General features: G+C 52.2%; 1 protein-coding gene across 12 annotated transcripts in view; it reads left to right on the plus strand.

Moving 5' to 3' along the window:
- Window positions 1-6,176, plus strand: part of CELF5 (CUGBP Elav-like family member 5) — a 47,172-nt gene extending 40,996 nt beyond the window's left edge. For 2 of the 12 annotated variants that reach the window (XM_059918803.1, XM_059918815.1), the window contains 4 exons: window positions 64-126; window positions 798-881; window positions 3,490-3,633; window positions 6,049-6,176. In XM_059918803.1, the coding sequence (XP_059774786.1) occupies window positions 64-126; window positions 798-881; window positions 3,490-3,633; window positions 6,049-6,176 (419 nt within the window). Of the gene's footprint in view, window positions 1-63; window positions 148-797; window positions 882-3,489; window positions 3,634-6,048 lie in introns of all 12 variants that reach the window. The other 10 variants (XM_059918804.1, XM_059918805.1, XM_059918806.1 and 7 more) reach the window with 5 other exon arrangements.
- Window positions 6,177-13,988: the final 7,812 nt, after the last annotated feature.

A 13,988-nucleotide genomic window follows, 5' to 3' on the forward strand; every position in this document is an offset into this window, starting at 1 on the left:
TGCGGGGTGGATGGAAGACTTCTGCTGCCCCCGCCCCACTCAGCCCCTCCGTCTGCCCCGCAGCTCAGAGCCCGACGGTGGCCGAGACCCTTCATCCTGCCTTCTCCGGAGTCCAGCAGTACACAGGTAGGGAGGCAGCGCGGCCCCGCCCCGCGCGTGACCACGCCCCTCGGTCCCCGGCGTCCTACCTGGGCTAGCCAAGCCACGCCCCTAGCCACACCTAGATATGGTCCCTGCCCTCAGAGCCGCCCTCTCATCCTACCTTCCCTCTTCTGCCTGTGCCTCCTACTTTGGGCCCAATCCCAGTTCTTGGCCTTACCCCCGCCCCGCCTTTCTTCAACATTTGGCCCTGCCCCTCATAACCTGCCTTTGGTACCGCCCCTCATGTCCTGCCCAGACTGACCCCGCCTCTGCCAGGGCCTCGCTCGGATCTCTGGCTTGTCTTCATAAAGGCTGCCTTGGCCCCGCCCTCAGCCGGGGCCACGCCCACTCTGCTCTTCCCTGTTGCCTTGGCCCCTTCCTCCAATGTAACCGCGCCCCTCCCAGACCCGTCCTCGAATATGACCACGCCCCCTCCTTCTTCCCAAGACGGGTCCTTGGCCTTGCCCTCAGACCGTCTCTCCCATGTGACCACACCCCTCCGCCTTCCCTAGACCCGGTCTTGGCCCCACCCTCAGCTGTGACCCCGCCCTCAGCTGTGACCCCGCCCCTCACGTCTTAGCCCCGCCCCCACGCGCACCGGCTGCCAACCGGCCTCACGCCCGCTCCGCCCTGTGTCTCGCTCCCGGTCTCTGCAGCCATGTACCCCACCGCGGCCATCACGCCCATCGCGCACAGCGTCCCCCAGCCGCCGCCCCTCCTGCAGCAGCAGCAGCGAGAAGGTGAGGGGGCCGCGACCTCCCCTGGGCGTCAGCCCCTTACTTTGACCGCCCCCCTCCACCTCCAGGACCCCTGACTCGGCCTGGCCTCGGGGAACCACTCGGCCTGGGGTCCGGACAGACCTGGGTTCAAGCCCCGGCGTAGCCCATGGGTGTTTGGGGGGGCGACTGACTCTTCCTCTCTGAGCCTCAGTCTCCTCCTCCGGAAAGTGGGAATGGGGCTAGTCCCGACCCAGTAGGGATAGCCGTGACCCAGAACGGGATGATTCTCTGAAATATTTTTGAGAGAATTTAGGGGGTGGGATGGTGAGGTATCTCGGGGCAAATAAGGCTTCCTTAGTAAAGTCAAGGGGGCGAGGAGTTAGATTCTGGAGTCGGAGAACCGGGATTCAAATCCACCCAGTTCTGACTTGTGAGCGTCATAAGGAAGGCACCTCACTGCTCCGGGCCTCAGTTTCCTCATCTGCCACACAGGCGACCACCTTACTCCCCTTGCTGGGGAGTAAGCAGCGGCGGTTCCTGACACATGGTGGGCACTCAGCCAGGGAGGCCCTTCCTCTCCTTAATCCATCTAGTGGCGGTGGGGGCGGGGGGCTGGGGAGAGGCGACCAACCAGAAAAGCCCCAGATCGCCCCACGACCTGGGAAGCTTGCGGGTGGCCTGGCCCGCAGACTGATTTCTGTGAGGCTCTGTTCAATTTCTCCCTTGCCCTGGGCCTGCAGGAAGGGGAACACTGGCAGGGTGCAGTGGATAAAAGCTGGTCCCGATGCAGTCCGTGCTGCTGTAACAGGATGTATGCTTTCTGGAAAGTCACCTGAGTTTGCAGAACCTCACAATACCAACTACAAGGCTCGTGGGGGAAATGGGGTCGTGGTACACCATTCAGAAACGTTGGCTGTGAGGTGCCAAAAAAGAAAAAAGATAAGATCCTAATGAAAACAGCAGCAGTTTTATGCGTGTTAGATGGTTTAGAGATACCCGAATAGTACAATAAATTTGGTACTTTATCTTGGAAAAGACCGCAAGTTTGCAGGGGGAAGTGGCATCGGAAGGGTTGCAGCATGTGAGTTACCCTGAAGTGGTGGAAAGGCTTGTCTGAAATCAGACGGAGAGTCGGAACCCCAGACGGGGATGGGTCCTGCTCATAACATACTTGGAGAACTGAGAAAGTTGATGGATGTTGAAGCTGTGTATGCGTGTGTGTGTGTGTGTATGTGTGTGTGTGTGTGTGCATTTTGCTTTCTTATGAGGTTCGGTGCAGCTGCATGTGGTTTTCTGCATTCACCTAGTGTTTCTTGGAAATGAGATAGCACACAGACAAACACAAAATTCGTGTTTGCTCAGAATTGTTCCGTAACATATCAGTTGTATGGGAACGCACTTGCATTTTAAAAACAAGCATGTTAGGGAATTCCCTGGAGGTCCAGTGGTTAGGATTCGGCGCTTTCACCGCCGTGGCCCTAGGTTCAATCCCTGGTTGAGGAACTAAGATCCCACAAATCTCGGGGCACGGCCAAACAAACAAAAACAAACAACAACGACAACAACAAGCATGTTAGCAGAACTGTGGTCCTCATCAGGAAGATAAGGGTGGATGTGGATGTGAATGTGTAATCTTGGATTTTGTATTTTCTGGGGTGGGGAATATTCATTGTGAGGGTGGGGGGATTCTCGGTGGTTTGAGGGCTACCTTTTTGGCGGAGCGGGACCTGGGAGAAGGTTGTCTGTAGGTCTGGGATTAGAGGCAGGTTTGAGGACTGTTGATGACTTTGGATAATCAAGGTTTTAAAATGCTATTATTATTTATGGTTCTTATATGAGCCATGACTGGGGATTACTGGGGGAGGGGATGATTCTTGAGGGTTAGCTGTGCTTTAAAAAATTATTTGTGGTTGGTATAGCATATCATTTAAAAATTATCGGTGGTTTCAGGATATCTGGGGTTCGGGACTAGAGAATAATCTTTTTATTTTACTTGATTTTATTTTTGCATCATTTTTGAAATTATCCAAGGTTTTGAAAATTATCCAAGGTGTGGAGGGTTATCCAAGGTTTTGAAAAATATCTGGATATTTGGGGTTTAGGACCAGGCAATTACTAGCCTTATTTTATTCTGTGATCATCAGACTTTCAAAAAGGCATGTTTCATTTTAAAACCAGTTTTAGACTTATGGAGTTATTGCAAAGACAGTACAGAGTGTCCGTATACCCTACGCCCAGTTCATCTGATTTCTATAAATGACCAGGAGTTTGAGGCTTAGGGATTTTCCGGGGTTTGGGGTTGTATGGGATTTTTGGATTATCTGGGGTCTGGGATGGAAGAATTTATCTCAGTTGTGGAGGGTAGGGATCATACGAATTTTATAAGTTCCCTGGGGCCTGAGGATCATTAGAGGTTTGGAGTGTCCGAGTGTGGGATTTTATAGGCAAGGGATTAGGGCTCCCGGCCTGCCCTTCCTGCCACTTCCATGCCCCTTCTTTCTGAGTGTCACGGGTCACCCCTCTCCCAACAGCTGGAGATGCCAGATGTGGGCTCCGGACCCGTGCCCCTCCCCGGGGGGTCCGCCTCCTCTCCTTGGGGGCTTTATGTCTTTCTCTCCCCCACCTGCAGGTCCCGAAGGCTGTAACCTGTTTATCTACCACCTCCCCCAGGAGTTTGGAGACACGGAGCTGACGCAGATGTTCCTGCCCTTCGGCAATATCATCTCCTCCAAGGTGTTTATGGATCGGGCCACCAACCAGAGCAAATGTTTTGGTGAGTCCCTGCTGCGGGTGCCCCCTCCTGCTTGCCAGCCCCGTCCCACGCGCCCCTCGCCCTGGAATGGGGGTTGGGAGGGTGTGGTCAGCCATGAGACAGATAGGTCTGGTCCAAAAGAATCCCTGGAGGTCCAGTGGTTAGGACTCCGTACTGTCACTGCCAAGGGCCCGGATTCAATCCCTGGTGGGGGAACTAAGATCCCATAGGCCGAGCGGTGTGGCCAAATAAAAAAAAAAAAAAAGAAAAGAAAAGAAAAAAAAAAGAATCACATTTACAATCAAAGTAAACACTTACTAAGCACCTACTGTGTGCCAAGCACTCACCATGCAGCATTTCTAAGACTCCCTTGTTCATTTATTCATCAACAAATAGACATATGGTATACCTACTGTGTGCCAGCGCTCAGCATTGTGCCTGGCACACAGCAGTGAAAGAAGCCAACAAAAATCCCTGCCCTCTGAAAGCTCACAGTCTTGCCACTCTGCCTGTAGAACTTTCTCCGATGATAGAAATGTTCTACATCTGTGCTGTCTGAGCCGACCACCCCATGTGGCTGAGCACTTGAAATGTGGCCAGTGTGACCAAAGGACTGAATTTTTTATTTTACTTAATTTTAATGAATTTCAGTTGAAATAACCACCCGTGGCCAGTGGCTGTTGAACGAATTGGAAAGCACAGGTCCAGGGGGAGGAGATGGAAATAAACAAATATAGGATATAGGCCAGGGAGTTATAAATGGTATAGACAAAAATAAAACTGGTAAGAAAATACAGACTGATAAGGAGGAGGCAACATTTCAGCTGAGACCTGAATGATGAGGAGCCAGCCATGGGGTGTCTTGGAGAAGAGTGTTCTAGGCAGAGGGAACCACATGTGCAAAGGCCCTGGGGCAGGACAGTGCCTGGCATGTTGGAGCAACAGCAAGGAGGCCCGTGTGGCTGGAGCAGAGTGAGCGAGGGGGAGAGAGGGAGGAGGGGAGGGCAGGGAGGGGACAGGGCAGGTCGTGGAGGGCCTTGTGGGCTGTGGGGAGAACTTCCTTGTCCCCAGAAACAAAGGACATTAAGGCTCAGAGAGGCACGTAACTTGTCCAAAGTCACACGGCAGCAAAGAGGCAGAACCTAGGTTAGAACCAGTCTGTTTGACTCCAAAATCTGGGCTCTGAACCCACCTTGTCCTCTTGGAAGGGTCAACTTTTGACTATTTATTAAGCACCTCCTGTATATACTCGTTATCCAACCATAAAAGGGAAGAATTATCCCAATTTACATGGGGAGGAAAGAGAGGCACAGAATGGTCAAGCGACATGCTTGAGGTCACACAGCAAGTTAGGGACACCACCCCCTCCAGTGCCCAGGCTCCCTTCTCTACATCCTGCTTCCAGGAAGAAGAAGGAAATTTCTGGAGGAAAACCTACTCTGTCGCATTCAGCAGTCAGGGGGTCACATGCCTTCTCTGAGCCTCAGTTTCCTCCTCTATGTAATGGGAGGTGTGGGTGATGTGAAGACATCCACCCACCCCAGCTCCAGATTCCCCTATGGCTCCTCATGGGCCTCAGCCAGACCCCTCAGCCCTGACCCCACCATCTCTCTGCCTGACCTCCCACCCAGCCTCTCCCGTGGAGCTCAGGTATCCTGCCCCCAAATGCCTGCACATGCAGTCCTCTCCCCCTGGAGGACCTCCCCAGCCCCTGTGGTCTCTGCACAGTCCCCCAGGAAGTCTGTGAGGACCAACAGGTGAGGGGCAGGAGTAGGGCCAGGTGGAGGGTGTTATGCTGGTGGAAGCTTAAGAGGGGGGTGGGGGGATGCTGGAGTGTTTCTGATGGCCCAGGGTGAGGGGGAGTCTGGGACTGGAAAGACTGATGGTGACAAAGAGAGAGACAGAGACCAAAAGAGAAGAGACAGAAAGGGAGGGACAGAAGAAACACAAAGACACACACACACACACACAAAGACAGAAAAAGAGAAACAGAGAGACAAGGACAGACAGACAGAGACAGTCACATGGGCAGACAAGACCCCAGATGGATAGAGATCTCAGAGGAGGCGAAGGGTGGGCATCCAGAGCCTAGAAGGAGGCAGGCATGGGGTCTGGGGAAGGAGAACATGGCCCTCCTGGGGTCCCCAGAGACCCAGCCTGTCCCCCACGTCAGTTGGGAAGTCTCAGCAGAGCAGACCCCAGGTAAGGAGTGAGCGCCCCGTCCCCCAGGCACGCAAGCCCAGCGCGTGTCAGAACCAGGCCAGGGCTGCTGTGTGTGCTCTGGGAAGCCCTCCCACCTCCCTGGGCCATCTGCCCCTGCGAGCGCCCACCCCCGCCCCCAGGACCCCGCGAGCCGGGCAGCCAGGGCTGCTGCACTGGAGCGAGGAGAGGACGCCCGCGTTGCCCTCCATCGTGGGTCCACCCCGGTCTCCGCAGGCTTCGTGAGCTTTGACAACCCGGCCAGCGCGCAGACCGCCATCCAGGCCATGAACGGCTTTCAGATCGGCATGAAGAGGCTCAAAGTGCAGCTGAAGCGGCCCAAAGATCCGGGACACCCCTACTGACCGGCCCACAGCGCCCCGAGGCTGCGGGCTTGGCCCAGGTGAGCCGCCAGGCGGCCCCGCCCCCGCTCCCGCCCCCACCCCGGTCTTGTCCGCACCCCCTTCTCATTCTCCAAACCCTCCCGAGGCTGGGGGGATGCTGCAAGAGGCTACAAGGAGCCCCCAGGTTTGGTTAACGGGGACAGAGCTGGATGAAGACACCCCCAATCCCCACCTAACCCCCACCCCCCACCCCACGCCCCGCCAACCCCGTGGTCAGGGCTGGAACCGGAGCAGTAGGATGGGGTTGGGGAGGGTAGTTAAGGAATCCTTCCTGGAGAAGGCTTTGAAGGATGAAAAAAAGTTCACCTGAGAGGCGGGGCTTGGTCTGGGGTGGGGGCAGGCTGTGGGGAGGTGCTTCTGTCCTGTCCTAAGAATCTGTTCTCCCAGCTGGGCCCCTCTGGGAGCTCTTCATTTGGCATAATTCATACCCAGTGGGTTGATGGGAGAGTGGAATATTTGCCCCACCCGACAGCATGCGGCGGGGGGGAGGGGGGTGTCGGAAATCCCCTCGAACAAATGAACAAATCCCCAAGAGTGTTTGTGCCATCAGAGTGAACACCTCTGTCAACTCATCGCTTCTTTGGGGAATGAGCCGTGAGCCTCAGGGGCCAATGGGGAAACTTATAAGTGAGGCCAAGCCTTGACAAGCCTCATCTGTGAAATGGGCCCGTGCCTGTGGCCTCCTGCAGGGGTCGTGGGGCGGATTCACAGGGCACTCGGTGTTTTCCCGGCTGAGCCCAGGACCAGCCACCTGGAAAGCTCTGGATAAGTCGTTTTGATTTTTTCCTCTTAACCACCGTCGCCATCGTCATCACAGAGGCTCCTCTGGGGTCTGGTGCGAAGCAGGTGCTCAGTGAGGGGCTGCTCCCAGACCCTGCCGGGGCAGCACCCACAGATTCGAGGGTGTTCAGTCACCGGGTCGTGGGTCGTCGGGGGCGCGCGCGCGCGGAAATCCGCCACCAGAAGCCAACAACAGGATATCGGCGTGCTTTGAACATGCTGACAGCAAATCCTCACTAAGCACCTACTGTGCGCCAGGCACTGTTTCCAGCACCACGAATGAACAGAAATGGGGGCGGGGAACTGCTTCGTGGAGATTCAGGGGCAGGGAGCTGGGAAGAGGAGGCAGAAAGAAACAGAAATGTTTGTCCCCAGTGGCCGGATGAGGACACGGGCTTGGCGACCCTCGGTCCCTTCCAAGCCGGGTGTGTCAGCCTCCAGACCCCGAAATGGACTCTTTCTGCAAAGGTGGGGGCCCTTGGGTTTCCAGACCCCAGCCTGGCCAGGGCAGGGGGGTGGGTGGGAGGTGATGTCGTCGGTCGACGTGACCCTCCCGCCCCCAGCGCCGCGCCCTAACGCCCCTCCCTTCTCCGCCAGGTGAGGGGCCTTCCCACTTCCAACCGATCCAGGACTTTTACATAAATTACAACTGAGTTTGGACACCAGCCCCCCCCCTCCCCTGACCCCCTCCCCATAATGTGAAACGCTGCCCAAGGCCACATGGAATGGGGAGGGGGCTTCATGGTCTGCGGGGGACTCCTGAGTTGGGGGCCAAGGGGTTCACTGCCCCCTCCTGGGAGATTTCCTCACTCCCACCTTCCTCCCACACACACAACCTTTGTGGCTTCCCCAAATGAAATCGCAACTTTTCCTATATATATATATGCATATATATATAGAGCTATAGACAGTATATATATTTTTTGAGTATAGATCAAGGGACCAAACTTTTCCGACTTCCTTCCATCCAAGAGAAGGTGACCCTGGGCCGGTCACTCAGCAGGGACGCTCAGAAGGGCTGAGGCTGGCGGGGCAGCCCAGTGCCCCCCACCTCCCGCTGTCATGTCAGACCAGGGCGCCGGCCAAGCACTGGGAATCATCAGCCAACGCGATATACCTCCAGGACTTTTGACCCCCCGCCATCGACGATTCTCGCGAGCCTGTGGGCTCAGCCGGCTTCAGTGTCCCTGGTCCTAGCTGCAGCTTCCGGAACCCCCATCCCCTTCGTTCCAGGGCCCTGCCTTCCCCGGTTGTAGGCACAAAACAGACCCCTTGGCCTCTCCCACCCTCTACCCTCCCCAGTCATAGCCTTACTCATGTGACCAATAGCCCTTAGCTTTCCGTCGGGGACAGACAGGGTCGGGGGAGCCCCCCACCCCTGGAGCCCCCTCCCAAGGGTAGGCGGCCACCCTCCCTGCCTTTGGATCACCAGCCTGGAATTCACAATCTCATGACCAAGATCGCCACGTGCACTGGACAAGCCCAGCTTGCACGGGCCCAGCATCCCTTCACCGGAGATACCTCTACAAAGTTGTTTTTTTTTTTTTTTTTTTTTTAATCTTTCTGAGCAGGTACAAAGAAGAAAAGAAATGGGGGGAAAAAATCAAAGGACAGTGGATTTTTGTTTCCTAGTTGGGGTGGGGAGGGAAATCCTGTGGGGTGCCTCTGTATAGCTACCCAAACCGTGAAAACCCCCCTTGAAGCACAGAGTCAAGTTCGGTTTTTTTTTTGTTTTTGTTTTTTGTTTTTTGGACGTCCGGTGGGGCCTCGCGCCAGACGAGGCACCAGAGAACTTCATAAGCTCAAGAAAAAAATTTTTTTTGAAAAGAAAAACAAAGCATTCCCTTTTGTTTCTACCAAAATGTGTTGACCGACCCAGAAAAAAAAAAAAAAAGAAAAAGAAAAAAGAAATAGCAAAAAAAAAAAAAAAAAAGAAGAAAAAAAAAAAAGAAAAAATATCTTCTGACCAACCTGTTTCGATATTCCAGAGTTTGATAATTGTTCCGAGACCCTGTCTAGTGCGCCTGTGTCCTGTGCGTCTGCGTGTGCGTGCGCGTGTGCTCAGGGGTGGCGGGGCCTCGCCGTGTCCGTCCCGCCCAGCCCCCGCCAGGCCTGTTTGGGAGTGCGTGCTGGCGTGCAGTGGCGTGTGTCCTCTGGTCCATGTTTACTGGCTGTAAATACCATTTTTATACTCCACATCAAAGACCTACGTGATTTGTACGATGTACTTTATTTCTGCTACAAGTAATTTCATGAAGTTTCAACTTGCAAACCGACTTTTGGAGACAAACCGCGCCACACACACACGCACACAGAGAGAGAAAGAAAGAGGAGAAAAAGACTTGGAGGGAACTTTGGGTTGACTTGGTTTGAATCTCGAGGTCCCTGTCACTGTGGCGTGTTTCAGGTGAGAAGCTGCAGACTTCATCTTCATGTCCAAAACGCCTCTCTTTGGTCTGGAGAAACTGAAAGTTTATTTAATAAAAGTTTTACTTGCTAAAGGACTGGGTCCTCCCTCATTTGCCCTCTCGTCGAAAAAGACGAAGTAGATCTGACCGGGTTGGGTGCCTGGGCTAGAGATAAATCGGATTTAGAGTGAAGGGATGCGGGAGGAAAAGGGTCTGACCTTCCCATGGCCGGGATTTGGACGGATTCATCCAGACATTGAAGAAATGGAGTGTTCTTTCTGAAGAAGAGCCGGTGCCTGTGTTTGTTGATTAACACGTTCATTCATTCATTCAACAAACGTTTATTGAACGGCTACTGAGTGCCTGACCCTGTGCTGGCCACCAGGGACGCAGCAGTGACCAGATGGTTCTGGGCTCTGCCCTCAAGGAAGCAGCCAGGGGGGCGCGCGGGGGAGACACTCACTATTCGATACACATTTTTGCAATTGGGGTAAAATTCACACAACATAAATTTCACCAGTTTTACCATTTTGAAGTGTACAATTCAGTGTATTAAGTACATTCACAAGGTTGTGCAACCATCACCCCTATCTAGTTCCAGAAGGTTTTCATCACCTCAAAAAGAAGCCCCGTCCCCATGAGCAGTCACCCCCGCCCTGTTCCCCTCCCCCAGCTCCTGACAACCATGAATCCACTATCTCTGCAGATTGGCCTGTTCTGGACGTTTCCTATCAATGGAATCACACACTGTGTGTCCTTCTGTATCTGGCTTCTCTCACTGAGCATCGTGTTCTCAGGGTCCATCCACGTTGTAGCGAGTGTCAGGGCTTCTCTCCTTTTCATGGCTGAGTGATGTTCCAGTGTGTGGGCCTTGGTTCCACCTTTTGGCCATTGTGAATCATGCTGCTGTAATTATTCGTGTGCATGTTTCTGTCTGAACATCTGTTTCAGTTCTCTCAGGTACATACCTAGGAGTGGAATTGCTGGGTCCTGGTAACTCTGTGTTCCCACCAGCAACACATGAGAGTTCCTGTTTCTCCGCATCCTCACCAATGCTTGTTACACAATAGATTTGAGTTGGAATGTTGAGGGAGAAATCCCCCCATTGGACCTGACACAGTCAAGGACCCAGAAATGTACGGAAGAGGTGAGACCTGGAGGAGATAAGATCTAAGAGATGATGTGGCTTTGGCTGAAAAAACAAAGCAGTCTGAGGCCCCTGCCCCACCCCAGTGAAAGCCTCAAAGGTCCTAAAGAAAAAAAATCCTGAGACCTGCGATGGGGGACAGTGGGCTCCAGGGTAAAATCCTGGAGTAGGACTGTGAGTAGAGGGGGATGGCCACACCCAAGCTGAGCCTTTCCAAGTTCATGGGAGGGGTACTAACCACTCGATTTAATGAGCTACTTAATATCCTGCCAGGGGCTTTGCAGAAACGATATCTTTTAATCTTACCAAGGACTCATCCCATTTTACAGTTGAGGAGACTGAGGCTCAGAGACAGCAAGTGCTTTGCTCCAGCTCCAGCAGAGAGAACGAGGCCCATCTGGAGTGGGAGCTGGAAAGGTGAGTCTGAGTCCACCTGGAAGGATTTTCCAGGTGGAAGGAACAGCCTGGGCCAAGGCTCAGAGGCTTGGGATGTTGTGGTCATTGGATTATTGGCTAAGACCAGAGCACTGGGTGAAAAGATGGATGCAGAGATGACAGGGGCTGGGTTACAGAGGTTCTTTTGCGACTGAGCACCTTCTGTGTGCCGGACCTTGTCCCTGCCCACCCAAGGTTTCAATCAAGGAGAAAGTACTTTTGGACAAAAAATCAAAAGTACCCCATCCCCACAAGAAAAAGTAATTCTCAAGTATGCTAAAAGTTGTAATCACAATGAGACCAGCAAATCTGGGAGATTTTTTTATTTTATTTTATTTTATTTGGCCGTGCCACGTGGCATGCGGGATCTTAGTTCCCTGGCCAAGGATCGAACCCGTGCCCCCTGCAGTGGCAGCATGGAGTCCTAACCACTGGACCGCCAGGGAATTCCCTGGGACATTATCTTGATGTCAGTTGGGAGCTACAGAGGATTTTGAGCAAGGGAGGGGTGTGATCAGGTTGGGGTGTTAGGAGGATACCTGGGTGACCTCTATGCTGCTGGCGGGGTGTAAATTGGCACTCTGGAGAACAATTGGGTAGAATAATATTCCTACCAAGCATTTATTAAGCACTTACTATTTGCCAAGCATTGTTTCAAGCCTGTGTCATCCAATATAGTAGCCACTAGCCACCTGTGGCTATTTACATTTCAATCCATTTATCAAATTATTACTTTACTTCCTCAGTCACACTAAGCCACATTTCAAGGGCTCAAGAGTCACACATCCGTCACTTGGGAAGTTCTCTCAGACAACACTGGCCTCAACATTTTACACGACATAACTCAACCTGCCACAGCCTTGTGAGGTATGTCCTATTAATGGCCCCACTTTATGAGTCAGTAAACTGAAGCCCAGAGAGGTTAAGTGACCTCCCCGAGGCTGCACAGCAGTAATTGAACCCAGGCTCTCAGGCTGGTCTCTTAACCACTATGCTATCCCAATTCCCTGTCCTGTGTAGTGGCTTCAATTTGAATGTATTAAATTGTAATTCAAGTTGTTATTTGCGATAGTCCAATTTAAGCTTTTAAATTTAACTCAAAGTCAGGGAATTCCCTGGCGGTCCAGTGGTTAGGACTCGGCGCTTTCACTGCCGGGGCCGGGGTTTGATCCGTGGTTGGGGAACTAAGATCCCTCAAGCCTTGCAACGCACGAAAAAAAAAAAAAGTACATAAATAAATTTAACTCAAAGTCATTAAACATTTAGAATGTGCACCTGTGCAAAACAGAGATTCTACCTGAGAAGAATAGGGTTGTGCTTGGGATGGCTGAGCCCTGGCTGTCATGTAGGTGTTCATCCAGGGGGAATAGGCTAAGTGACACCCAGGGCATATCAGTTAGCTGTTGCTGCATAACAAATTAACCCCCCCACCCTGCAATTTAGCTGCTTAAAACACTACACATCTATTATCTCACCCAGTTTCTGTGGGTCAGGAATCCAGGAGTAAATTAGCTGAGAGGTTCTGGCTCAGGGTCCCTCAGGAGGTCACAGTCAAGACATCAGCCAGGGCTGCCTCATCTGAAGGCTCGACTGGGGCTGGAGGAGCTGCTTCCAAGCTGGTTCCCTCCCATGGCTGTTGGCTGGAGGCCTCAGTTCCTCACCACGTGGACCTCGCCATAGGGCTGCTCATGACATGGCAGCTGGCTTCCTCCAGAGAGTGTGATCCAATGTGGGGGGGGTGGTGGTGGTGGTGGTGAGAGAGCTAGAGAAAGAGAAAGAAGAATATATATAGTTAAAACATTCTCTCTGAGAACGTGTATATGATTGTAAGAATGAGAAGATGGAACTTCCCTGGTGGTCCAGTGGTTAAGACTTCACCTTCCAATGCAGGGGGTATGGGTTTGATCCCTGGTTAGGGAGCTGAGATCCCATATCCCTCATGGGCAGGGAACCAAAGCATAAAACAGAAGCACTATTGTAGCCAGTTCAATAAAGACTTTCAAAATGGTCCACATCAAAAAAAAAAAATCTTAAAAAAAAAAAAGAATGAGAAGGAAAGGCTAGACGTGGACTTCCCTGGTGGCGCAGTTGTTAAGAATCCATGTGCCAATGCAGGGGACACGGGTTCAAGCCCTGGTCTGGGAAGATCCCACATGCCACAGAGCAAATAAGTCCATGTGCCACAACTACTGAGCCCATGTGCCACAACTACTGAAGCCCATGCGCCTAGAGCCTGTGCTCCGCAACAAGAGAAGCCACTGCAATGAGAAGCCCATGCACCACAACAAAGAGTAGCCCCTGCTCGCCTCAACTAGAGAAAGCCCACACAGCAATGAAGACCTAACGCAGCCAAAAATAAATAAGTAAATAAATAAATTTATTTTAAAAAAAGGCTAGAAGTGTATTCACCAAAATGACGACGGGATGGCTTTAGGGGGAATGAAGAATTAGAGGCTAAGATTAAGCAGAGTTGAACCTCAGCTGCAATCTTTACAAGGTGAATATATTTAGTTATTATTCAGGAAATTAATAATTAGGTTTAAATACTTTTTTTTAAAGATGAAAGAATGGGAAAGACAGGTGTGGGAGTTATTTGGGGGAAAGTACCTACATGCAACTCAACTGCTCCACTGCCCTTCGGAGAGACCCTCAGAGCAAGGAATGGGGTGGGGCAGCCTCCAGCCAACAGCCAGCGAGGAACTGAAGTCTACCAGCAACCACATAGGCTTGGAAGCAGATCCTGCCTCAGTCGATCCTTCAGATGAGACCCCAGCCCAGCACAACACCTTGATTGCAGCCTGTGGGAGACCCTGAAGCAGAGGACCCAGCTAAGCACTCCAGATTTCTGAAACTGAGATAATAAATATTTTAAGCCACAAAGTTTTAAGGTAATTCATCATGCAGCAATGGTAACTAACACATCAGCAAAACCTCATCAACTACAAAGTACTACAACTACAAAGAAACTACAAAGTACCTGGAATAAACCTCAGAAAAATCTGC

The sequence above is a fragment of the Balaenoptera ricei genome, chromosome 3 (genome assembly GCF_028023285.1).
Source record: "Balaenoptera ricei isolate mBalRic1 chromosome 3, mBalRic1.hap2, whole genome shotgun sequence".
In the NCBI taxonomy this organism is placed as follows: domain Eukaryota; kingdom Metazoa; phylum Chordata; class Mammalia; order Artiodactyla; family Balaenopteridae; genus Balaenoptera; species Balaenoptera ricei.